Source organism: Salvelinus alpinus, chromosome 25 (genome assembly GCF_045679555.1).
Source record: "Salvelinus alpinus chromosome 25, SLU_Salpinus.1, whole genome shotgun sequence".
NCBI lineage: Eukaryota > Metazoa > Chordata > Actinopteri > Salmoniformes > Salmonidae > Salvelinus > Salvelinus alpinus.
This window is the reverse complement of record NC_092110.1, coordinates 37,009,538-37,036,950: the sequence shown is the minus strand read 5'-3', so window position 1 is coordinate 37,036,950 and position 27,413 is coordinate 37,009,538. Positions and strand designations below refer to the sequence as shown.

The following is a 27,413-nucleotide window of genomic DNA, read 5'->3' as shown; positions in this document are numbered from 1 at the left end:
TTTTAAGATTAATAAGATAATGTTTTAAAAGTTTGTAAGAAAATCATAAAATCTTAAGATATTGTTGAGGAATTGCATTTATGAACTATCCTATAAACTTAGGGGGTTTTTTTCTTAAAAAGCTTCTTAAGTTTTTTCATAAGAAGTGTTTTGTGAATCTGGGCCCAGATGGCAATATCCTTCTTCTTGGTTCTGTAAAAGGGAAGGGAGGTGGGTGGAAGAACTTTGCCTGGAAGAGCCTTATCCTTGTAACAATTGGAGAAGATCCTTTAAAGAACACGGCATCCTGTGGGTGACTCAATTCATAACTTATTGTGAAAGGAGGAAATAATATATGTCTTTGGTTTTTGCTAAATGGGCTGATCCCATACAGAAATACAATATATAAAATAAACCATGTATGTGATGTTCCATATTAAAATGTGAAATATTTAAAGATTGATTGCACTTTGAGAATTGTGAATTTTCACTTGAATTTCTTTACAGATTTGAAAGAAATACATATTTCAGTTTTATCTATATTGAAATGTAAAATCCAAACCATAAAAAAATCCTACCATAAAATTGTTAAAACATTTTAAACAGAGGAAAGAACTCATGCTCATTAAATAAATGAACATGGATGTACCGGTATATCAATTTGAAATTATGGTATGTTCTTTGTTTCTTTATAGGGACCAGATATGATAATCTTAATTATGTTCCTCTTGTGGATTATTCAATATGAAATGTAACAAATCCTTTCAAATCCTATCCAAATATAAAGTCCTTATCTACTACTCTCAACTACTTCCATTAAATAGTTTAGTCAAAAACAATTGCAAACACTGATCCCAGCAAATAAGTGCACCATGGCACCAGTACATTTTTTCTCAACACTGTATAATGATACTGAATTCTATTACCATTTTAAAGCATAGTTCCTGAAAAAACTCTTTGTTATCTCACTTTCAATAAGAATCATTTGACACCCTGGAGAAACCAATCTCTTTTCTTTAACTCCTAATGAGATGTGTGAAACACTTCCCAGGATTGTCCTGCTAAGTACCGCCACTCACACCTGTGTTTCATCAGCACTGAAACAGTTAACCCCTCTACACCTGTCCTATCAGGCACCTGTCTTCGGAGCCCTCGGCCAATCAGGCGCGAGTGAGGAAAGCTACCTGTCAGCATGAAATAAATGTGGGGAGCTGATGAGGACAGGAATCAAAACAGGCTCACTCTCTCTGCTAAGACAGACAACACCCACACCCACTAGAGGAGTCTTTACCCAGAGGAACCTAAACTCTTCTGTCTTGGAAAGGAGTCATGACCAAAGAGATTGAGTAAGTTGACAACTTCGTTACATGGTTCTCTGTGACATGCTATGTTTTACGGGGTTAAAAGGGGGTGTTCTGGGACTAGAATGTGTTCCTTAAAGGAAATGTGTTTGGACTTGTGTCTTGTGGTGTATACCTGCTAAGGTAAAATGCAACCAATTGTATTAGACAGTCTAATATTTTAATGCCGCATTCACGTGCTATCGGAAACTCCGGAACCTCCGGGTTCAAATGTAAGTAAGTTATTTGCGTAGAGCTTCCTATTGATTGTTTCCCCTAGTGGGAAATCTCTGGATCACCTGTTGTTTTCTACGACTACTGCATGAACGTGACATAAGTGCATCCGTTGGTTGGATTGATGTAAGACTCTTTTGGCTGTAACTGCTTTTGGTTCTGCAACAGTCTACCTTTTATTTTCTGCTGAGGGCCAGAATAGATTATGATGCAAGTGCTGACTTGTCCAGTCATCATCTTCTGTTGAACAGTAAGAGTTACCTACACTTCCTGAGAGAGAGAGAAAGAAATTCAGGGCACTCATGCCCCCTCTTCTCTACCTCTGTTTCTCTATGTTGTGCAATGATACCATCATGTGAAAGGTGTGTTTTTACTGAGAGTATATTTAGTGGAGAACCTGATACACACACACACACACACTTTCGATGTCCCCCTGCTATGTTGTGTATTTATAGCGACTCGTGGTTTAAACTGGCCTGTCATAGGCCGTGTTTACACCTAAGGGGTACAACACACAATGGGGGAGAGGGAAACTGGTACCCGCCTCCTGAATGTCTTGGAGAATGCGTTGAATTACATAATGTAGTGGTGAAACTCTAGACAGGGATTCTCTGTTGTAACATTTGTATTGAGCAGTATTTAGAGAAAGGCCCTTACGCAAAAAGATTGCAGTCAGAGTACGGTATAACTGCAGTATGCAGCAAATAATGCGTCCCCCCCAATTTTTTTTTTTTACTGCAATAATTTTGCAGTATAACTGCAGTACAATGCAGTTATACTGTAATTACTGCGTCCAAAATATCACAGTTACCGCACTTTTACAGCAGTTTCAAAACGGCACTCTTTTGTAAAGGGGAAGATTAGCTAATGGAATGTTGTGGTGTTAATGTACACTGATGCAGGTGAGTGTCTGTAGAGGGGGAGACAGGTGTATCTTACAACAGGTGTCTGTTATCAGTCTTTGCAGTGGTGGGTTGCAGTTTTGAGAGAAGGCATTTTAGTAAACAATTGTATAGGAATCTTAAGAGGTATGGAAGGACAGTGATAATACGACCTTCTTTTCTGCTAATACGCCCTTATTGTGATTCTCTCTCTCCTGGTCAAACACAGTAGGATGTCAATGCCTGAAGTCTTCCTTTTGTTGTCAGCACATTATGTGGTAGCTCATAGGTAAACATGCTCTGTTTGCACACTGGCCACTCCAGGTCAACTTACAGGAAGCTTACTTCATTCTCAGTAGCCAGGAAATTCCCCCAAAACAAATCCCACTTTTCTTTCTGTTTATCCAAAGGAGTTACTGATCCTTCCCCTAAATCCCTTGTTTTGTGTCTGGACTGTTGGCAAACTGTTGGAAACCCAGAGCCTTCCAGGTGACAGCTCGGATCCTGACCTTTGTACTTAAGAAGTCACTACGACCCTATGACCCTATGACCCTAGGAGGGAAAAGGCTTATAACAAAAAAGTTATTTCTTTCTTTTCATGAAAAGAAAAAAAAAGAAAAACATGATACCATTCTGCGGTAACTGATAATGTGATCGAGTTCTAGTGAACGTAATTATTGTGAACGTAATTATTGTGAACGTAATTATTGTGAACGTAATTATTGTGAGGTTATTACACAAGGCATACTTGTGTGTGGGTGAGCTCTTGGCCCCTAGTATGTTGAACTTCTCTGGCATCTACTGTACGCAGCGAGCAGCAAATATCTTATTAAGATCTGTGGTTTTGCAATCGAAACCTTCCTCCTAGCCCAGGGGCAAGTATGTGCAGCGCTTCAGGTTGTTATTAGCATGAGACACTCACAGCATAAAGTCTTGCATTTCTACTATAAAAGTTAACATACGCATAGGCAAAGAGGCACTTCCCATAGCCAAAACATGCCAAAAAAATGTTATTTAATTACAAAAGTCAAGTGCTACCTCCTTCACTCTAATGCCTTATTAATGTTTCTCCTGGTCTGTGTGCTGCAGGACTCTGGGATTGGTCCTTCAGAACGAGAGTTTCAACTACCAGTGTTACAGTAACCTCATCATGGACTCCTGGGCCTACACAGACAGCCTGCTCACCTACGACCAGTGCAAGGTAATGCGTGTGCGTTATACCACCCGTTTAAGTTCAACCTGTCTCCTTTGTACGTGTTGTACAGAAACAACTCACTGTTGTCTCTCATGTTCACAGACACCAAAAGAACAGAAAATGGTTGCATGCAGCCGAGGCAGCAGTATGTACAAGCCAGAGAGGTATGATTGATATCTAAGCAATTGTTAACACTACCAAGAGTATGGACTTGATTGAGCGATCGGGTTAAAGGCCAAGATAATTTGACCTGTCAATCAAACCGTAGAGGCAGACACTAAAGGGGTATGGGGAAGATGGGATGGTAAAGGGATTTTTAAGTGGAACCCGGGTGGTATTGGGAGTTCCTATGTCATGGAGTCAAGCAGCACAGAAAGAGCAAGGCTTTGGCGAGGTCAGAGTTGGGTGAGCTTGTGGCTAATCCCCCTGTCAAACAGAACCCCAAGGGATTATGGGCTGTGGTACTCCTCCTCTTCCCACCCCTGAACAACACCGTCTCTGACTCACAAAGGAGGAGAAGCAGCCCCAGCTCTCCCTCTCTCTCTTTTGTCTGGGTTGAGAAACGGCCGTCGGTGGCCACGCAGTTTGTCCCGTCAAACACGGCAGTCAGTCCCTTTCGACAAAACTCAAATAAAGAAAGAGGGGAAGAAATATTGGGATTAGGCGGTAAACAGTTCCCACCCAGCTTTCTTTAGCTCACTCTCAGTAGCACTGTGTGCCCAGTGGACTCTGAGAACTACACTGGCTTTCTTCATTCTTATTGACTTTTACACATTTCATGTCGGGAATTGTGTGTATGTGTGCTGCTGTACATGCTACTGTATAAAAGAGCTGAATTTTTGTTGTTGAAGGAAGGGCAGTTCTATTGACAATCAGTGTTTCTCAGAAGAGTTTTGTTTGTCAAACATCTCCATTATTTATTGAGTGTCAATCAAAGGAGTGGCTGAATGGGTTGGTCTTGTATCTGAACTCCTCTCCCTCCCCCCCAACCCAGGACACTGAGTGGCTCCTCCCCCGAGCTGGTCTCCCTGGAGACGCCTACCAACATCATCAACATTTCTGCCAGCCACCCCCAGGAGGCGCTGGACCTCAACAGCAAGCTGTCGTCCCTCTGCCCCCCCTCTGTCCCCCAAAACTCCAGTGCCGACACCTACGACAAGCAGGCCATCAACAACATGTTCGACTCCCTGCTCTCCCAGAAGTGGCCCACAGAGACAGCCTTCCCTGAGGCAACCACTGAGGTAAGCTTACAGCTCTAACCAGAGCAGCCATCTTGTTTATTTGTACATTTTCATCTCTGGCAACTTCTCCCCTTCTAGTTTCTCTCTCTCTCTTTCTTTTTCACATTCCATCTCCTCATTACTTTTTTTCTTGTGTTCCTCTGAAGCAGTCTCTACCCTACAGTGATCCCTTTACCAAGCAGCCCAGTCCAGTGTACTCTGACTCCTACACCAACTCCCCTCCAGAGAGATACAGGTAGCTATGTGCCCTGGGAATCAAATCAAATTAGAACACCTGTGCTGAGCTACGCCTAAGTATCGAAAATGCTAATTGAATTAGGCTAAAGGCAATGAATATCATCGAGCTGTGTATAACTCGCAAAGCAATGGCAGTAATATTCAAATGGCAAAACATAATGCTGACCGTTAACATTTTGTCTCCAGGAATGATTTCCAGTTCGTTCTGGGAGCCCCTCAAGCCACCCAGCACAAGTCGTCCCAGCTGCCCATGGTTTACCTCAACAAGGGCCAGTTCTACCCTATCTCCCTACAGGGGGTGGACAGCCTGTCCTCCAACAAAGTCAAGGTGAGTCGAGCTTTGATGACATCACCCAAGAGGACAGTTCCTCTCACCAGAGGATGTTCTATTTGACACAACCCCAGTGAAAGTATGTTCCTTCAAAATCTCCCCCCTCCTCACCATTGTTGACTGTCATGGTCGATGGAGCAGGGTGGGAACGTTGTTCTCTCTTCTTGTGATGAGTGATTTTGGTTTTGGAGTTCCGCCAGGCTCAGTGTTCAGGGCCAAACCCAATGCGTGTCAGCCAGTTAGTCAGGCCGAGAGGGAGAACAAGGGGAGGAGCTAAAGGTCTGTGTGACAGCCCTCTCTTTTCTCTGGTGAAAAGAGAGCACACAAGCCTTTGCGAATGAAACGTGCCCGGTAGTTTGCCTTTCTCGGAGTCGGCGATGCACACAACCTACACAAAATGTACCTTGTCTGATGGCCCCCCTCTCTCTCTCTCTCTCTCTCTCTCTCTGCTCTCTTTCTCCAGACGGTGGTCATGGCGGTGTTTGAGAATGATAAGAATGCAGAGATCCAGCTGAGGTGCTGGAATCACTGGCACGCAAGGCAGCCGACCGTTAAGCAGAGGGTCATTGACATCGGTATACAACCTTTACCATGTACACACAAACACATGCATAGGAACAGCAACAGGAATTTGCCTTATCTCTACGTCTAAAACAACAAATGTCAATGACTGGAAGGTTTTATTAGTTGTTGTTGCTTCTTTCGTAAGCCTGTATCTACTCAGAACAGAAAACCACTTTATTTTCCTTAAATCAATGTCTTTCTACCTGTCTTCTAGCTGACTACAAAGAGGTGTTCAGTGGCATCAGCCATGTGGAAGAGGTGGCCTTCAATGCTCTGTCTTTCATTTGGAACCCCAACGAGGAAGCGAAGGTAAGCGCAGCCAGGAAACTGGCGCAACAGTGGAAAAACACACTCTGACACACACACACACACACACACACGCTGACACACACACACTGACGCACACACACACACACACACACACACACACACACACACACACACACACACACACACACACACACACACACACACACACACACACACACACACACACACACACACACACACACACACACACACACACACACACACACACAGATAAAGTCGTAGCGCTTGGAACAGCCCTATTATTTATCTAGCCACGCTATCCGTTGAGCTGAAATGGGGCGATGAGGGAGCGCTGAGGGTTGGGAGGGGAGGAATCCCTGGCATGCAGCCGCCCCGGGGCGCCTGTCACCACAAGGCAAGAGCGACACGTCGAGAGCGCTTACTGCAATCTGCTCACGCCCATAGGGGTGAGGCAGTGAAACTCCCTGCAGGTGGAGAGAGGGAGAGGGAGAACGGAGAGAGGGAGAATGGAGAGAGAGAGTGGGAGAGGGAGAAAGGAAAGGACAGGTTGGAAGGAATGAGTGAGTAAAGGTTATTTCAAAACTGAAGGCACCTGTTGTCACAACCAGTGATATACTAACTCATCTCATTTTACCCAGAACAAGTCTGTTAAAATCAGGGCCTCTTATATCCTGAAACCTTACCAAGACACAGCCGTTGTGGAAACATTCTAAACTTTTCTGTTACACTGTACGTCTGTATGTTTTTCCCACAAGTGGAGGGTTGCCAATCCAAAAAGGTGTCATCACAACACGTGTCCATAGATTCATCATTTTTGATTTGTGAAGCTTTTTCTGTCTCCACACTTCTTCCTGATCAGAGATGTGTCTATGCTTGTCACTCAATCTTTTAATTTCTCTCAGTCACACCTCATTGGTCAAAGGGCAGCCAGCCACCCACACACACGCGACATTCTCTCTCTTTGTCACTTCTCATTATATGACATTGAATAGAACATTAGAACATAACAATTGCGAATTGCATGAATGGTTTAATGATTTTTCAAGGTTCTCAATACCACTCAAGTACCTTTTTTTAAAAAGGGCACCAAAACAGTTCTAGAAAGTCCTCACATTTTTTTTATTGATCAAGATCTCCATTAGCGACAGCTGGTCTTACTGGGGTCCGACACATAACGCACAAAATACTTTAACATGTAGTTTGCGTGTGTATCTATCGGTTACACATACATGTCAGTACATGCACACAAAAAGTAGGTAACGTAGGGGAGAGGTGTTGTGCCCGTGATGTGTTGCTTTATTTGTTTTTTTGAAACCAGTATTAATACTGTACGTTTCCTTGTCTGATATCATTTTTAACCCTATTCTCCTCTCTCCAGGTGTACATTGGCATTAACTCTCTGAGTACAGACTTCTCCTCTCAGAAGGGGGTGAAGGGGCTTCCTCTCAACCTCCAGATCGACACCTATGATTTCAGCACCGGCACCAACCGCCTCATCCACAGAGCTGCCGTCCAGGTCAAAATCTTCTGTGATAAGGTCAGTAAAGAGCTCTATCTCAAATGTCTTTTTTGTTGTTGAAGGGCTTATAGATGTGTAATGTGCAGTGCATTCGGGAAGTATTCAGACCCCTTACCCCTTTCCACTTTGTTACGTACAAAATATATTCCTCAACAATCTACACATGGAAGCAAAAGTCTGGCTGGTGTTGTACCCCATAATGACAAAGCGAAAACAGGTTTCTAGAAATGTTTGCAAATGTATTAAAAATAAAAAACAAATACCTTATTTAAATAAGTATTCAGACCCTTTTTTATGAGACTGGAAATTGAGCTCAGGTGAATCCTGTTTCCATTGATCATCCTTGAGATGTTTCTACAACATCTCTGCAATACTCCATCAATCAGGCCTTTATAGTAGAGTGGCCTGACGGAAGCCACTCCTCAGTAAAAGGCACATGACAGCCCACTTGGAGTTTGTCAAAAGGCACCGTCTGGCCACTCTCAGACCATGAGAGTCCTTTAGGTGATTCTCTGGTCTGATGAAACCAAGATTGAACTCTTTGGCCTGAATGCCAAGTGTCACATCAAGAGGTAACCTGGCACCATCCCTACGGTGAAGCATGGTGGTGGCAGCATCATGCTGTGGGGATGTTTTTCAGCGGCAGGGACTGGGAGACTAGTCAGGATCAAGGGAAAGATGAATGGAGCAAAGTACAGAGAGATCCTTAATGAAAAACTGCTCAGGACCTCAGACTGGGATGAAGGTTTACCTTCCAACAGGACAACGACCCTAAGCACACAGCCAATACAACGCAGGAGTGGCTTCGGGACAATTCTCTGAATGTCCTTGAGTGGCCCAGCCAGAGCCCGGACTTGACACCCAATCGAACATCTCTGGAGAGACCTGAAAATGGCTGTGCAGCAACGCTCCCCATCCAACCTGACAGAGCTTGAGAGGATCTGCAGAGAATAATGGGAGAAACTCCACAAATACAGGTGTGCCAGGCTTGTAGCGTCATACCCAAGAAGGCTCAAGGCTGTGATCGCTGCCAAAGGTGCTTCAACAAAGTACTGTAAATGGTCTGAATACTTATTTAAATGTGATATTTCAGTTTTTTTTATGCATTTGCAAAAATGTCTAAACTTGTTTTTGCGTTGTCATTATGGGGCATTGTGTGTAGATTAAAAATGTGGAAAACAAACAAATTAGTTTTAGAATAAGGCTATTACATAACAAAATGTGGAAAAAGTCAAGGGGTCTGAATGCTTTCCGAATGCACTGTAAGCTTTACAATATATATTTAGTGGTATCCCCCAAGGTTTGGTACTAAGTCCTATACAGTTACTGTATCTCTAGTTTATGACCTAAAGCTGTGCAGGTGACGAAAACACATGATTTAATCACAGATGTCTAGTTCATAAGTTGAACCTACATCTGATGGTTCACAGACCTAGTCATTGATCCCATTGTTGGCTTGAAATCCGATAGTTGTCGTCAAAAGCCCCTATGGCCATGTAATCTTTTCAATCTATCCACCTTTTGGGATGTGTCATCCGTTGGCACTAGCTGTTTTGACACAGTGGAGTGATAATGTGTCGGGCCGCTCAATGACACACAAGCCAAACAAACTGGTTTAGCAGCTGGTGAATGAGTGTTCCGTCATCAATGTTGTCCCTTTAACCCGCTGTATCTCGATGTCATGAGGTGGAGCAGGGTGACCGGACCACATTGCTAGTCAGGCTAGGTCAACCATGACTTAAAATCAGATGTATTATTTTATTGTTGCTTCTTCTCTAATAAATACATTGTTGTATGGCTGACTGGTTAGTAAAATGAGGAATAAAATTGTCAGAGTAGAGTTGTGACGATGTGTGTCTGGGTCTTTCTCCTCAGGGTGCAGAGAGGAAGATGAGGGATGAGGACAGGAAGAGGAGCAAGAGGAGGGGCAAAACTGTCATCGACTCCAAAAGTAAGAGTCCTTCAGGCACTGTCTTATTAGAAAAATAATCACAAGCGACATCCGCACACAAACACTAACCCAATGACAGATGTAAACCCCAGGAGACATCTAACACCATGTAGTGTCTAACATGCTGTCTATGACGGGCACGTGCATGCGCCCACGTGCGCCATTACGCACATGTTGATTTTGTTCATCCACACCAGACGCGATCAGGACACGTAGGATGAAATATCAAAACGACCTCTGAACCAACTACATTCATTTGGGGACAGGTCGAAACACATGAAACATTCATGGACATTTAGCTAGCGAGCTGTTGCTAGCTAATTTGTCCTGGGATATAAGCATTGGGTTGTTATTTTACCTGAAATGCTCAAAGTCCTTTTGTTTCCTGGATCTTTGTAGAATTTTGACCCATTTTGAGCCACACAAAATCATCTGTTCTCTACTCCAACAATTAATCCACAGGTAAAAGGGTAAAACAAAATATAGTAATCTCTCCTCCTTCAGTCTTCTTCTTCTGTGGACTTTATATGGTGGTTGGCAACCAACTTTAAGGTGCATTACCAGCACCAACTGGACTGGAGTGTGGACCTCAGTTCAGCTTGCTCCTAAAAACCAATGAGGAAATGAGAGAGGCGGGACTTGCAGCGCCTCAAGTGGCAAAAATAAAACCAAGTTCTATTTTAGGGCCTGGCTACGTAGAAGTTTGTTGTTGCACGGGCGTGTGTGCAGTTTGGATTCTATTATTGAATAACGTGTACATTAATTTTTGCAACACTCGTGCAAGAAACACAAGCGGTGTGGACAGCATGTTAGAATATGCAAATAAGTAATTTAACTTCAGGTTGGGTATCTGCTTTCATCAGTTTGTTTTTTATCATGAGGCTTGGCCTTCACAACTCCACTCCATTACATGGTTGAAATAGTCTGACTAAATCAACAGTGAAAACAGACAAGCAGGAAATAAATACTGCATTCTCAGTCTGTGATTGTCATTTAAGACCCCATGCGTTTCTAACGAAATTGGCATTTTTGGATTTAGCCCCACTTGTATGAAGTGTTATTATTCAGTACCTATTCTAGCTTAAAGAGGATAATTAAGTGTCACAAGCATCAGCGACAGTTTCCCAGACTCAGGTAAACCCTGCTCCTAGACTAAAAAGCACCCGGGGAAAACAAGCCCTTTAGGTCTTAATTTAACAGGCGATTCTATAATGCTCACTCTAACCCAGTGTTCTCCTCTCCCTCCTCAGCCATCAAGTCAGTAGTGTCCAGCTCCATGGGAAGTGACAGCACCTTCTTCAAAACCTTGGAGGACCACGTCACCAACCCCGTCCTCTTTATCCCAGAGATGCACCTCTCCAACATGCAGCGTTGCGGCCTGGTAGGTCTCCCTCCTCCCTCATCTACTCCACCTTTCTTTCTCTTTCTTTGGGATTGAGGGATCGTGGAGTTCACCACCACAACAGTAAGATGAGTCATGTTCCCTGCTATCCCGGGACTGTAGCTCAGGGCTCTGGCACACACAAGGGGGAGGGGGGAAGGATGGTGTGGGAAAATAAGTTTGTGGGAAAAGTGGGTTGGGATAAGGGAGAGTATCAGGGAAAGTGAGGAGAGGCAGACGCCAAGCTCAGACAATCGAATTGGTGGGCTATTCAAATTCCTCGACTCGAAACCCGACTCTAGCGTGACTGACACACGGGATAACCTGCAGGAACCTACACAAAGACACACATACACTCTGGCAGACACACACTCACCTGGCAGACACACACACCCACCTGGCAGACACACACACTCACCTGGCAGACACACACACTCACCTGGCAGACACACACACTCACCTGGCAGACACACACACTCACCTGGCAGACACACACACCTGGCAGACAAACACACCTGGCAGACACACACTCACCTGGTAGACACACACTCACCTTGCAGACACACACTCACCTGGCAGACACACACACTCACACCTGGCAGACACACACACTCACCTGGCAGACACACACACACTCACACCTGGCAGACACACACACACTTACACCTGGCAGACACACACACACTCACACCTGGCAGACACACACACACTCACACCTGGCAGACACACACACACTCACACCTGGCAGACACACACACACTCACACCTGGCAGACACACACACACTCACACATGGCAGACACACACACACTCACACCTGGCAGACACACACACACTCACACCTGGCAGACACACACACACTCACACCTGGCAGACACACACACACACACACACACTCACACCTGGCAGACACACACCTGGCAGACACACACACACACACACACACACACACACACCTGGCAGACACACACTCACCTGGCAGACACACACACACACCTGGCAGACACACACACACACGAGCCCCCCACTTTTCAGTGTTGTTGACACAAGCCAGTGGAGGTGGTAAGGGCTCCTGTTCTGACAGGCATTTAGTTCCCAGAGTCTGGGCTTTGGGGAGGGGGAGTGTGTGTGTGTGTGCTCAGTCTTCTCCCAAGTGTTAATGCTCCCATACTTACTTGACAGTACAGACATTTTCACTGCTTTAAGAGAGGAAGCTAGGGAGAGATGTGCCCTAATTTAGGATAAAGGTGAAGGGGGGTCATTTGCTTTTCTGAGCTCTGAGGGTAGGATGATTTACAAGACTTAGTTGAGTCCCATAAATCATTCCATCTGTCAAGGAAAATATGTCTTAGAAAATCACAGTTTCTTAAGATGGGAGAGAACCCGAAAAATCCCCAAACAAATTAACGTTATCTTGATAAAAAAGAGTCTGAAAATGTTCTGTCTCATATACAATACAAAATGTGAAAAGGTTGTGAAACTTGTATTTTATTTCACCTTTATTTAACCAGGTAGGCCAGTTGAGAACAAGTTCTCATTTACAACTGCAACCTGGCCAAGATAAAGCAAAGCAGTGCGACAAAAAACAACAACACAGAGTTACGTCTCTGATAGTCTCTGATAGTTTAGATAGACAGACTTCTGGTCTGGAACCTTTTATCTCTCTGCATCTCTACAGGGTCATGGGAGACCTCTTTAGCAGTGATAATAACATTCCTATATATGACTGTTCCGGCCATAACATGGCTGGGATGGGAAATTAAGCAATCATAATCTATAGAGGAACTGTACCTAATGATTGTTCTCTGTGTAGGCACCTCCCACAACACTGGAAGAAGTTGAACGGACCTCCCTGAAGAGACTTTACCCTGATAGAGTGGACCAGAGCAGTGGTAGCCCACCACCAAGCAAGCAGGCCAGATTGGAGGAGCAACAGAAAGGTACATAGAAAAATACAATTCTTGAATTGATAATACAGCGCACTTCCTGAATTGAAATGAAATTGGCCAAACCCAAAGCAAAAAGACAGACAGCACTACTGTGTTCCTGGTCTGGTAAACGGCCTGACGTATTCTGTTGTCCTGTGGATGGATTATTTTAGCAAAGGAGAAATGCTCACTAACAGGGATGTAAACAAATCTGTGCACAAAATTTGAGAAAAATAAGCTTTTTGTGCAAATTGAACATTTCTGGGATCTTTTATTTCAGCTCATGAAACACTTTACATGTTGCGTTTCTACTTTTGTTCAGTATAAATATGTGGCTGTCCATGGTTCTGATTTGTGTGTGTGTGTGCCATCCTCCTCTCTTTCATGTTGACGAAACCGTCTATGACTGTCATACAGTACACGTTTTTTTTATTTTTGTTGTCCTGGGCTAACTGGCTAAAATGCTTGCTCGCTAGCCTAACTTCCTTTCATGGGCAATGATGACCACACTAGTTAACATTAGCCTACTACATCTAGCTACATATTGAGCTTCCATCCTCTCAGGTCAGGGGCAAAATGTATGAATTTATAGTTAAATCAGAATGTCTGTTATATTCATTGGCCAGTATGGAGAATTAAGTCAAACCAAAAGTCCAAATCCCTATCTCCATCCATGGCTAATTTAGGAAAGGGGCAATTTTAGCTAGCTAGCTAACCACCGGAGGACAAAAACACAACGAGATGCAACATTTCAAGTTCTCAGTCAGTGACATTTGGTATTTTGATGTGATGGACTGGCGTGAAGCCAAATCCAAAATGGCTCCACTTGAAAAACATTTGTTGGTGTGCCAGGACCAATCACAGTTGAGCTCACTCAGTTTAGCTCAACGCTGATTAGCTATTATTTCATAACAAGGTCAAATGCTCACTGGGTTCCTTGCATTCAATGCTACAGGCGGGAAGAATGTCATACTCTTTTTGACCAGAAAGCATCAGATAGATGGGCTATACATACAGACACAGAGGGGCGCTGTTTCGCTCACTTGGTTGCTTTCTCCGGTGAGATACATTCAGCCTCTGCAAATTGAAGGAAAATTATGAAACACAGAGAGACGAAAGATACATTATTTAATGTAAACATTTTTTAACAATATTTGGGGGGAATCCTGGCTTCCCTTGGCTTCAATGAATACATGGCACTGTTCTGTTGTCCTGTTTTATCCTGGTCTGGTACACAACCTGACGTATTCTGTTGTCCTGATTTGCAGTACTCTTGTACGTGAGAACAGAGTCCGAGGAGGTGTTCGATGCTCTCATGCTCAACACCCCAACTCTGAAAGGCCTGAGACACGCGGTAAGTAGTACACTTTTAATACTTATTCCTTACCCAACTTTGTCATCGTCCAAGCATCTCATCGTTCAAGCATGAGAGAATACTGTAGAGTTGACAGTGATACTAATCTTTCTTTTGTTCCTTTCTCAGATTTCTGAAAAGTATGGCATGCAAGAGGACTCCATTGGGAAAATATACAAGAAATGCAAAAGAGGGTAAATTACTTTCTGAGGCCTTGCAGTGATCAGTTTTTTTTACTTCAAGGAGGAACAAGTGTTAGCATTAGCTATGCTACATAATTAGCAATACTATTCCCAAGTAGCATTAGCAAGTTACAGTAAATTGAAGGGAAATGTATTGGATTTGATTAAGTAGATGCGCAGCAGGATATACTACTTACCGTAAAACATTAATTAATAGCCCAAATTTTTATTTGCTTAAATCACTGAACACAACAGGCGCTTGTAAGAAACAGGCTTTTATTTGAACCAGGTGTCTATTTCCTTAATACACAGAGCTTTCGCTAATTTCATAGTTAACGTTAATTGTTTAATTCCAGCACATTTCTATTGTCTTAGTATGTCTCCATTAAAAAAAATATATATAATAGAATAATAATTATCCTATTTGACTGTGAATTTTTAGCAGTTCTTACTTGAGCCATCAGATGGGAAATCGGACGATTTCTGAGGGTCTGTACTCCCGAAGTTGTTGACTGTTTTATTGCTTGCCAGTTAGCTAACCGTTCTCAGCTGTTAGCAGCCAGTTAGCTAACCGTTCTCAGCTGTTAGCAGCCAGTTAGCTAACCGTTCTCAGCTGTTAGCAGCCAATGGCTAGCAGTTTCTTACTGCCGATAAAAATGGATGAGACTTTTTTTTGAGTCATTACTGAATTATCTAATGTAACATATCAAACATTAAACCTCATATACAATTCATGGTAATTCATAGTATCCTCATAAAACAAATACATTTATACCCAGCGTTTATCTGAAGCACATGTTTATTTGCTGAAATGTGTGCCATTGCCCGGCTATTAAAAGGGACAGGTGGCTATTTGAGACTCAACGTTTTAATTAACGTTTTACGGTACCTCATTTTGAATCTTGGTTGAAGTCTTTTTGAATAAAAAAAAAAAATGTTGTACAACTTTTTAATTTAGTGGATGAGCTTCAATATTGCAGATATATTCTGGGTTCTATCAAACTAATTGTTAGTATAGTTTCTAATCCCCCTATTTAAAAATGTTCACCCAACCCTACCACCTCTCCCCTGAATGGAGTAAACTAACGGACAGCTACGTACAGCTATTTTCACTCTCATATACTGAACACTCTAGTCTTAATTCAAACCCTCAGGATGTCCACAGACTAACCTATCTTTCCCAGTACACTAGCATTTTACTATTTCCTTTTGCAATACATCCTTCTATTTTACTGTAATGTCCTCAGTAAGGAAACCAACCAAAGTTGACAGACTGGCTAGGTGAGCTAGCTAGCTCACATGCTGGAATGTGATAATCTGGCTCTTCCAAAAGAGAAACAGGACGGAAAGATGGATGAGTCAGGCGATTGTTTTACTTTACAATATTTATGTTTCTCTAATCTGATCTACCCTTCCCCGTAGCTACACCAGGAAGTGTTTTGGTCTATTTCGTTGAGTGAAAAGAGGTAGCTACTCTGATAGACAAGGGTTTTGATTAAGGCGGAGGGAGCCACCTTATTGTGCAAACGTGGTTGCGAGGTGGATGCCATGGAATAGGACTAACCTTTGAGGAAGAGCTGGTATCCCTATTGTCAACATGTGAACCATGATATGAAATAATGGCATCCATTGTGTGTTCAATGCTTGAGCCATAATCTTTCAAAAGGATTTATATACTATTCTGATTTTACAGTAAACGTAAAGTCCTTCGATGTATAGGTGACAACATTTCCCTCAGCTTGAGACATAGTAGACATAGTAGTAAAGTAGGCCTGTAGTCTTGACACAAGAATCCATGTCAATGAACGGGTGTAACACTAACATGTTGCGAGGCAGTCATTTGTTGAAGCTGACTTGGAGAAGATTAGAGGGGGACTGTCACCCTGAATGCCATGTGGTTCTTCTGTCACACCGCCCTGCTGTGTGCTGACATTACATGGAGAACCCAACAGGTTCTGTAACATTCTCGTTCTGCTTATAGTCTTCAATCAGTCCCTTCCCTCCGGGTAGCGTGAGCAGGCAGATCGCTTGATTAGCAACAAAGCTTTACTTACCGTAAAGCCAGGTTGCCATCTGGGAAAAGGAGTCTGGCCTGATTAATTGTTTGCAGTGTTGAGGGAATTGGAGGCCTCTCACTCTTTTGTTTCATGACTACAAAATGTCTCAGCCAGACAGCAGCAAACAGGCCATTTACGTAACATGTAGCCTGTTATATAAAGTGTGGTACAAGACATTCATCTGTTCTTTGTCTGTTGCCTTTCAGGATTTTCGTCAATATGGATGACAACATCATTGAACACTACAGCAACCACTCAGCGTTCCTCATAGAGATCTCTGAAGTCATGAGCAGTCAGTTCCAGGTCACTCTCATGGAGTTATGAAGAGAGGGCAGACATTTTTTATGTTCGGGCCACCAAATGGCAAGGTCTGCCCAATCAAACTGCCTGCCAATTTCAACCCTTTAAGCACTGCCCTGTGAGAGACTCTATTGGCCGGGCCAACAGGACAAAGACACACCATCCTTTCTACCATTGAACCGACTTCAGACCGAACGCTTTATAGTGATGCCAGTCACTGACTTTGTAAATACCATTTAATCCCCTTCTGACTTTTTTTTACTGTGGTATATATTTTATAACAGAGCGATTATGATTAATTATGACGATGCTGTAAATATTTTATGTAAATAGAAATTAATGACATATGAGTTGTCTCTTTTGAGGAGACATACAGCGATACAGCATGACCCACTTTTCAGAAATTTCCACAAGCTACGTATTTCAATTTCAGTAGACATATCGTGAATGTTGTCAACTTTTTCAGACTGCCATTCTTGCTGCTTGTCATGTACTTATCATTTCTTCCAAGAGATCTCAAGTAATGGGAATGCTGCCATTGTTTAATTGCTTTAGTTATTTTTTTTACCATATTACTTCTCAGACCATTTTGTTTGCTATATAAATGGTACTACCAATAGGATAATGCTTTAGCCTGAATTGTCCAACAAACACCCTAGAATTGTCCAACAAAATACTTTTTTAGAACCAAAGTCATACATTTCCCACTTCACGGGTATTGCCTTCACAAAAACCTCAGTGGCCTTCTTTAGTAGAAGACTGTACACATTTCTAGGTTGTATTTTGTCACCACATAATTCTTCCCCCAAGCCACTGTGCTAGAACCACTATGTTCCAGATCGACCTCTTTCAAAATCTTTCAGTTGAGTTTTTTGTGAAGGTGTTTAGATTTCGCTTTGTACGTTTTTTTGCAACATTTCAATGCTGTAGCTATATCCTTGTAATATATCTTATATGATTTTACCATAGCGACTCTTTTTGTATTGACTCTCGTTTCCAAGAAAATTAAACACACTAAAAAAATGTGTACGGGTTTCTTTCAATGGTTTTAATATGATAAAGTTAAAAGATGACATATGGTTCATCCCACTTCAACTGAAATCTTACAGAATTACCCTGGACGCAGGCCTCTTACCAAGAAAATGTATGCAAATAGTTCAATTTATACTCCTTGTTTACGCCATTGCGTATATTAGAACACCGCCCAGGGAATTTAAACAGGCCTTTAGCACAGACACTGAATACATGTTACCGGGTGTCTCGTCATGTCTGCTGGTCTCATGATATTATAATATTATTTTCACAATAAGGTCATGTATCTCTATCATCTTGTGTGGGTGTGTGTTTCAGTGTGTGGGTGTGTGTTTCAGTGTGTGGGTGTGTGTTTCAGTGTGTGGGTGTGTGTTTCAGTGTGTGGGTGTGTGTTTCAGTGTGTGAGTGTGTGTGTTTCAGTGTGTGGGTGTGTGTTTCAGTGTGTGGTGTGTGTTTTAATGTGTGGGTGTGTGTTTCAGTGTGTGGGTGTGTGTTTTAATGTGTGGGTGTGTGTTTCAGTGTGTGGGTGTGTGTTTCAGTGTGTGTGTGTCATATAAAGTATAAACCAGGCCAGCATCCCGGAGTCGCCTCTTCACTGTTGACGTTGAGACTGGTGTTTTGCGGTACTATTTAATGAAGCTGCCAGTTGAGGACTTGTGATGCGTCTGTTTCTCAAATTAGACATTTTAAGGTACTTGTCCTCTTGCTCCGTTGTGCACCGGGGCCTCCCACTCCTTTTTCTATTCTGGTTAGAGCCAGTTTGCGCTGTTCTGTGAAGGGAGTAGTACACAGCGTTGTACGTGATCTTCCGTTTCTTGGCAATTTCTCACATGGAATAGCCTTCATTTCTTAGAACAAGAATAGACTGACGAGTTTCAGAAGAAAGTTCTGTTTTTCTAGCCATTTTGAGCCTGTAATCGAACCCACAAATGCTGATGTTCCAGCCGTTTTCTGCTGTGATAACATAATTGCAAAGGGTTTTCTAATGATCAATTAGCCTTTCAAAGTGATAAACTTGGATTAGCTAACACAACGTGACATTGGAACACGGGAGTGATGGTTGCTGATAATGGGCCTCTGTACATATTCCGTTTAAAAAAATCTGCCGTTTCCAGCTACAATAGTCATTTACAACATTATCAATGTCTACACTGTATTTCTGATCAATTTGATGTTATTTTAATGGACAAAAAATTATGTTTTTGTTTTTCAAAAACAAGGACATTTTTAAGTAACCCCAAAACTTTTGAACGGTAGTATATATATATATAATCTGTTGAATACGTAGGATTGAATACTATATGTACAGCAATAATTAAATAGGATGGCCTTGACTAAAATACAGTATATACATATGAAATGTGTAAAACAGTATGTAACCATTGTTAAAGTGTTCCATTATTAAAGTGACCAGTGTTCCATGAAAGTACATAGGACAGCAGCCTTTAAGGTGCATGGTTGAGTATCCTGCCGGTAGCCGGCTAGTGACAGTAACTAAAGTTACTGGGCAGAGGCCGGCTAGAGGAGAGAGAGAGAGAGAGAGAGAGAGAGAGAGAGAGAGTATTTACAGTTAACTATAGTATACATACTGCAGTAAAAGAAAACTGCAGTATATACAGTACTATAATAATTAATGTGGTGTTTTTGTGGATTGCAGTATACAGTAATATTTAGTGTAGTTTTAAATATAGTGTTTTTGGTTGAATTATCTTTGACATAGAAGTGTAGGCTTTCTCCTTCAGGAAACCTCCTGGAGAAATGCCCATAAGAGTGCATTTTCCATAACCTGTACGTAGGTTGGACTGGGGTCTGAACAGATACAGCAGTTCAGAGCTTCTGCTCGTTTCTACAGTGGGAACACAATATGGTCTATACTTGGCATGTACAGTAGGTTTCTCACTTATGGGTGGCACAAATTGAGATATGGGGAGGGGAATGGGTATATGCAAATTCAATTCTGTAGTATTTACTAAAGTTTAAAAAACGTTGTTTTTGCAGACATTTCTGTAGTATTTACTACATTGTTTGTGGATAGTACTGCAGTATTTACTGTAGTATTCTACAGTATACTATAGTAAGTACTACACATGGAGGGATACTACAATGTGTAGTATAGTATTCTACAGTATACTACAGTTTACTATAGAATTCTATAGTAAACTGTAGTATTTTTTCATGTGGGTGCTTCCAGAGTGGACACATCGGATATGGCAAGCAGCACACTTATGTATGTGTAGTGTTTGTCCATCCAGTCTTCCACTGGGTACCAAAGAGGAGAGAGAGAGTGAGGGAGAGAGAAGAGAAGAGAGAGGGATAAGGGAACAGAGAAAGAGAGCAATAGAGGGTTTGTGCATCTAGTGGGTACTAGAAAGGGAGGGAGAGAGTTGGAGAGAGAGAGAGAGAGAGAGAGAGAGAGAGAGAGAGAGAGAGAGAGAGAGAGAGAGAGAGAGAGAGACAATGCACACTAAGCTGCATCTGAGATCTAACACAGCCATCTTCCTGTGAGTTGAAATCGAGTGCAGAGAAAGAGCAGAAAGAGGGGAGGAGAGAGAGAGAGAGAGAGAGAGAGAGGAGAGAAATAGGGGAGGAGAGAGAGAGGGAACTAGAGAGAGAGGAGAGAAAGAGGGGAGTAGAGAGAGAGAGGAGAGAAAGAGGGGAGTAGAGAGAGAGGAGAGAAAGAGGGGAGGAGAGAGAGAGGGAACTAGAGAGAGAGGAGAGAAAGAGGGGAGGAGAGAGAGAGAGGAGAGAAAGAGGGGAGGAGAGAGAGAGAGGAGAGAAAGAGGGGAGGAGAGAGAGAGGAGAGAAAGAGGGAAGGAGAGAGAGAAAGAGGGGAGTAGAGAGAGAGAGGAGAGAAAGAGGGGAGTAGAGAGAGAGGAGAGAAAGAGGGGAGTAGAGAGCGAGAGGAGAGAAAGAGGGGAGTAGAGAGAGAGAGGAGAGAAAGAGGGGAGTAGAGAGCGAGAGGAGAGAAAGAGGGGAGTAGAGAGAGAAAGAGGGCACTAGAGAGAGAGGAGAGAAAGAGGGGAGGAGAGAAAGGGAGAGGGTAAGAGATGGATTAGACAAGCATCTGATCCTACTTTAGATGGAATAATGTAAAGCGTTCAGACGGACAGAGGAGAAGCAGATGCTTTTACCTCATCTGGATGGTGTGTCCTTCTAATTAGATGAAGCTCACTGTCCAATCAATACGACGGCTAATGAGGTAAAGACTGTGTGAATGTAGGGGGATGTTTGTGAATCATATCATAGGAGACTTAATAAGAAACAAAACACAATTAGAGTATTGATTCCTCATCTTTCAATACAGTCCCTTATCGCATTTCTAATAGTTTCTCCTGATTGTTATTCTGATAGTTGCTATGACAACTCCTGTATCTTATGTAGAATTTGTCCTGCAGTGTCTTCCTTTACACAGGCAGCCCAACTCTGATCTGATTGGACGAAAGACCAATTAATGGCAAAAGATCAGAATTGTGCTGCCTGTGTAAATACAGCCTTAGCGACAGCAGTGTCATAATGGTGTATCTGTTCCTTTGTATTTGATAATCTCTGGGGATCCGTGAAGATGAGCATGCCAAAAGAAAGAGGAAAAATGAATATCAATTACTTGATTCAAAATGAGTAATTCATACAATTTCAGGTGAAAATGTCACAGTTTCCAATCCAATCTTTACAGGGTGAAAATGTCAAGTAGGTAAATCCTTCAACAGCGGCCATACTGTATATTTTCATTTGTGGTATATCATCCACGGGGTTGCAAAATTCCTGTACTTTGACCAAAATGTCCAGCTATTCTGGAAATCTTGGCTTAAAGGCTCCAGAAATCAGAAGGGAGTAAGCAGGAAATCCGGAATCCTCCACCAAGATTTATGGAAAACCTGGCAACTGTGGGAAAGTTACTGGAATTTTGCAACCTTAATCATCCATCATCCAGTGATAATGCCAGGAACAGAGATAAATAACAACGATGAAGCCAGAGGCTGTTAGTGAAAATGTCACTGAACGGGCTTTCATTTCACCTTCCCAAAGCCTGTGCTAATGTTTACTATTGTCTATCAATGAAAACATCTAAATATCAGGGAAACCTTCTGAAGCTAAATATGAGGAAGTCATGTCAGTATCAGGATATTTTTGAAATATCAGGAAAAAGCGAGTGGCGCTGGGATGTATGGCGTCCATTTTATGGGCTCCTGACCACTTATGCTATTTAGAGTGTAGAGCTGTACTTTCACATTTTTTTGTCCCCAGGACAGTTCAACCAATTACGTCAATGGTTGACTGAGCCTGCTGTCTGATCAAAAAAAATTCACTGAGTCATGGTTTGTAGCAATTATTGCCGCCTTTGTGTTTCGCCAACTGCACGATCACGCTAGCAGCGAGTAGATATGGTTGTCCTTGTTCAATAGAGCCATTGGACTTGTCTCAACAATGTTCCTATCTGCCAGGACAACGCAGGATATATCTAGGTTGACTCATTTCCCTTGTCTTTGTAAAGACTACAGCCTGACGGGAGCCATACTTCCTTGTTCCACCTCAAAGGCAGGCTTTTCAAAACGGGGGCTGTACTACACTACATGATCAAAAGTATGTGGACACATGCTTGTCGAACATCTCATTCCAAAATCATTGGCATTAATATGGAGTTGGTCCCCCCTTTACTGCTATAACAGCCTCCACTCTTCTGGGAAGGCTTTCCACTAGATGTTGGAATATTGCTGCAGGACTTGATTCCATTCAGCCAAAAGAGCCAGTCAAGTTCTTCCACACCGATCTCAACAAACCATTTCTGTAAAGCACCGAATCATCTAGAACGTCATTGTATGCTGTAGCGTTAAGACATCCCTCCACTGGAACTAAGGGCCCTAAACCAAACCATGAAAAGCAGCCCCAGACCATTATTCCTCCTCCACCAAACTTTACAGGTGGCACTATGCATTGGGGCAGGTAGCGTTTCCCTGGCATCCACCAAACCCAGATTTGTCCGTCGGACTGCCAGATTGTAAAGCGTGATTCATCACTCCAGAGAACGCATTTCCACTGCTCCAGAGTCCAATTACAGCGAGCGTTACACCACTCCAGCAGACGCGTGGCATTGCGCAAGGTGATCTTAGGCTTGTGTGCGACTGCTCGGCCATGGAAACCCATTTCATGAAGCTCTCGACGAACAGTTCTTGTGCTGACGTTGCTTCCAGGGGCAGTTTGGAACTCGGTATTGAGTGTTGCAACCGAGGACAGACGATTTATACGTGCCATGCCCTTCAGCACCCGGCGGTCCCGTTCTGTGAGCTTGTGTGGCCTACCACTTCACGGCTGAGCCGTTGTTGCTCCTAGACGTTTCCACCTCACAATAACAGAACTTTCAGTTGAGCAGCGAAGCACTAGCAGGGCAGAAATTTGACAAACTGACTTGTTGGAAAGCTGGCATCCTATGACAATGCCACGTTGAAAGTCACCGAGCTCTTCAGTAAGGCCATTCTACTGCCAATGTTTGTCTATGGAGATTGCATGGCTGTGTGCTCGATTTTATACACCTGTCAGCAATGGGAGTGGCTGAAATAGCCGTATCCACTCATTTGAAAGTGTGTCGACATACTTTTGTATATATAGTGTATTTACAGTGCCTTGCACAAGTATTCATCCCCCTTTGTGTTTTTCCTATTTTGTTGCATTACAACCTGTAATTTAAATTGAATTTTATTTGGATTTCATTGTAATGGACATACACAAAATAGTCCAAATTGGTGAAGTGAAATAAAATAAAAAATACTTTAAAAAAATTGAACGGAAAAGTGATGCGTGCATATGTATTTACCCCCTTTGCTATGAAGCCCCTACATAAGATCTGGTGCAACCAATTACCTTCAGAAGTCACATAATTAGTTCAATAAAGTTCACCTGTGTGCACATGATCTGTTACATGATCTGTCTCATGATCTCAGTATATATACACCTGTTCTGAAAGGCCCCAGAGTCTGCAACACCACTAAGCAAGCGGCACCATGAAGACCAAGGAGCTCTCCAAACAGGTCAGGGACAAGGTTGTGGAGAAGTACAGGTCAGGGTTGGGTTATAAAAACATATCAGAAACTTTGAACATCCCACGGAGCACCATTAAATCCATTATTTTTTTAAATGGAAAGAATATGGCACCACAACAAACCTGCCAAGAGAGGGTCGCCCCCCAAATCTTACGGACCAGGCAAGGAGGGCATTAATCAGAGAGACAACAAAGAGACCAAAGATAACCCTGAAGGAGCTGCAAAGCTTCACAGCGGAGATTGGAGTATCTGTCCATAGGACCACTTTAAGCCGTACACTCCACAGAGTTGGGCTTTACGGAAGCGTGGTCAGAAAAAAGCCATTGCTTCTAGAAAACAATAAGCAAACATGTTTGATGTTTGCCAAAAGGTATGTGGGAGACTCCCCAAACATATGGAAGAAGGTACTCTGGTCAGATGAGACTAAAATGTAGCTTTATGGCCATCAAGGAAAACGCTGTCTGGCGCAAACCCAACACCTCACATCACCCCGAGAACACTATCCCCACAGTGAAGCATGGTGGTGGCAGCATCATGCTGTGGGAATGTTTTTCCTCGGCAGGGACTGGGAAACTGGTCAGAGTTGAGGGAATGATGGATGGAGGTAAATACAGGGATGTTCTTGAGGGAAACCTGTTTCAGTCTTCCAGAGATTTGAGACTGGGACGGAGGTTCACCTTCCAGCAGGACAATGACCCTAAGCATACTACTAAAGCAACACTCGAGTGGATTAAGGGGAAACATTTAAATGTCTTGGAATGGCCTAGTCAATGCCCAGACCTCAATCCAATTGAGAATCTGTGGTATGACTTAAAGATTGCTGTACACCAGCAGAACCCATCCAACTTGAAGGAGCTGGAGCAGTTTTGCTTTGAAGAATGGGAAAAAATCCCAGTGGCTTGATGTGCCAAGCTTATAGAGACCTACCCCAAGAGATTTGCAGCTGTAATTGCTGCAAAAGGTGGCTCTACAAAGTATTGACTTTGGGGGTGAATAGTTATGCACGCTCAAGTTTGTTTCACTATAAAAAAATATTTTGCATTTTCAAAGTGGTAGGCATGTTGTGTAAATCAAATGATACAAACCCCCCAAAAAATCCATGTTAATTCCAGGTGGTAAGGCAACAAAATAGGAAAAATACCAAGAGGGTGAATACTTTCGCAAGCCACTGTATGTGTATGTGTGTGCATGCGTGTACACAACCCCCTCGTCACCCATTAAGCATTCAGACAGTGGAACGATGAAATCTTATTCTTATCACAACCAAGGTCACTACTCACTGTTCCTCACTTTCCCTACCAAACAGGATGTGCCACACACACATACAAACCACATGAATACGCACGCACACTCTCATAGACTAATGACGTTTCTCAGGGTCATAAAGCATCTGTGAGACTGGCCAGGTTACTGGCCGTGGTCTTCCAGTAGACCACATAAGCCATATCTTCTCTCTCTCTCTCTCCAGAGGTAAGACCATTAGATCTCTTAGGGATGATAATTCAGCACCAAATAGGAGGTTGTGGTCCGTGGAGAATTATGAGAGGGCGACCTATATAACCACCATCACTGTGAGGGGAACTCCATTACCCAGAAACCCATCCATAACTCAATTACATAGAAGTTCCATTACCCAGCAGCAGCATGCAGATCCCAGCCTCCATGGTGATGGGCATTGTGTTCGACCCTCTCGGCCTAGTATGGGTCTTCATGGCAGCCATCAAGTCTCAGTGGAGGTTTCAGAGTGGTTTCTGAACCCAATGTGGCATGTTGAATTGATTTCCTTCCTATGAATTTGGCCAACCCGATTTTGATTTATAATTTTTGTTGAGGTCGGGGGCACCCCAACCTCATGGCAAAATATGAACAATAGCATGAGATCTATAAAACAGCACATTTTCTCTCTGACCCGTGGCAAAAAGTGTAGAATTGAAAGAAATTAGCTTTAAAACTGCAACATTTTCTCTTATCCTCATGGGCCCCAACTGCGGTATTCCGGCCCTAGGTATGTGTGTGTGTGTGCGCGCGTATGCACTGTATGTGAATGAGTGGGGGTTTTGTGTGAGAGTGTCAGTGAAGTGTAGTGAGTATATACACTGAGTATACAAAAAAATAAGAACACCTGCTCTTTCCATGACTTTGGTCGTGTCTAAACATGGCAGTTCATGCAGCATTAGTATTCTGATGATAGAGTTCATGGAATTCCATGAGAAACAGACTCCGGGATGCTGGCCTTCTAGGCAGAGTTGCAAAGAAAAAGCCGTATCTCAGACTGGCCAATAAAAATAAAAGATTAAGATGGGCAAAATAACACAGACACTGGACAGAGGAACTGGAGTTCTGGAGTCACCTATGTAGATATTCCATAAGAAATCAGCCGTTTCCAGCTACAAATAGTCATTTACAACATTAACAATGTCTAGACTGTATTTCTGATCAATCTGTTGTGATTTTATTGGACAAAAAAAAGTGCTTTTCTTTCATTAAAACAAGGACATTTCTAAGTGACCCCAAACTTTTGAACAGTAGTATACACACACACACACACCACACACACACATGTGTGTGTGTAGAATAATAGTGAAGACATCAAAACTATGAAATAACACATATGGAATCATGTGGTAACCCCAAAAAGTGTTAAATAAATCAAAATATATTTTATATTTGAAATTCTTCAAAGTAGCCACCCTTTGCCTTGATGACAGCTTTGCACACTCTTGGCATTCTCGCAACCAGCTTCATGAGGTAGACACCCGGAATGCATTTAAATTAACAGGTGTGCCTTGTTAAAAGTTCATTTGTGGAATTTCTTTCCTTCTTAATGTGTTTGAGCCAATCAGTTGTGTTGTGACAAGGTAGGGGTGGTACACAGAATATGTTTTATACCAAATAGGACTAAGTCCATATTATGGCAAGAACAGCTCAAATAAGCAAAGAGAAATGACAATCCATCATTACTTTAAGGCATGTGTAATACCCTTGTTTAAAACAAAGTATTGCGTTTATTCTTGTTAAAACGAAGTATTGAGTTTATTTGTTATAATTAATTGTTATTAGATTTAAAAGGTGATTGCGCTCCTGTATTGTAATGTTGTTAATGCATTTCTTTTGAAGAAATATTTATTTAATGTATAAGTGAATAGGTTGGTTTACTTTTAAGTTTAAGTTTCAACCAATAAGGTCGCGTGTTAAACTGTGGAAAATGGGAGTTGATCTGGTTAACGGGAGGCCTGGGAAAAAAGAGGCGGAGAGACACGTTGAGAAAATGATGGAAGTTACATTATGACCGTTGGTGAAGAAGAATTATAACAGAAACCGATAAAAATAGAACAAAACCCATACTTACCGAGTTTTGAAGGGAAATACCGATTTTATTTTA

At 42.5% G+C, this 27,413-nt stretch overlaps 1 protein-coding gene across 2 annotated transcripts; it reads left to right on the top strand.

Annotated features, from left to right (window-relative positions):
• The first annotated feature begins 1,038 nt into the window (after window positions 1-1,038).
• LOC139553885 (grainyhead-like protein 3 homolog) lies at window positions 1,039-17,991 on the top strand. 2 transcript variants are annotated; one of them, XM_071366643.1, is made up of 15 exons: window positions 1,039-1,325; window positions 3,524-3,635; window positions 3,732-3,793; window positions 4,624-4,870; window positions 5,020-5,105; window positions 5,294-5,435; window positions 5,902-6,013; window positions 6,217-6,311; window positions 7,672-7,830; window positions 9,688-9,763; window positions 11,014-11,144; window positions 12,957-13,083; window positions 14,340-14,425; window positions 14,555-14,619; window positions 16,871-17,991. In XM_071366643.1, exons 1-15 carry the CDS (start codon window positions 1,309-1,311, stop codon window positions 16,986-16,988), a joined length of 1,635 nt encoding a protein of 544 aa, XP_071222744.1. In that variant the 5' UTR covers window positions 1,039-1,308; the 3' UTR covers window positions 16,989-17,991. The 2 variants fall into 2 exon arrangements, with proteins under 2 accessions (XP_071222744.1, XP_071222743.1); XM_071366642.1 differs by having other exon boundaries at window positions 1,040-1,325; window positions 5,017-5,105.
• The last annotated feature ends 9,422 nt before the right edge of the window (window positions 17,992-27,413 follow it).

Excerpts from the sequence above, each read along its gene's own strand:
- LOC139553885 (XM_071366642.1), top strand. Across the intron at positions 9,764-11,013 it reads AACTGTCATCGACTCCAAAA|CCATCAAGTCAGTAGTGTCC; the intron begins GTAAGAGTCCTT and ends CTCCCTCCTCAG. Across the intron at positions 14,620-16,870 it reads TACAAGAAATGCAAAAGAGG|GATTTTCGTCAATATGGATG; the intron begins GTAAATTACTTT and ends GTTGCCTTTCAG.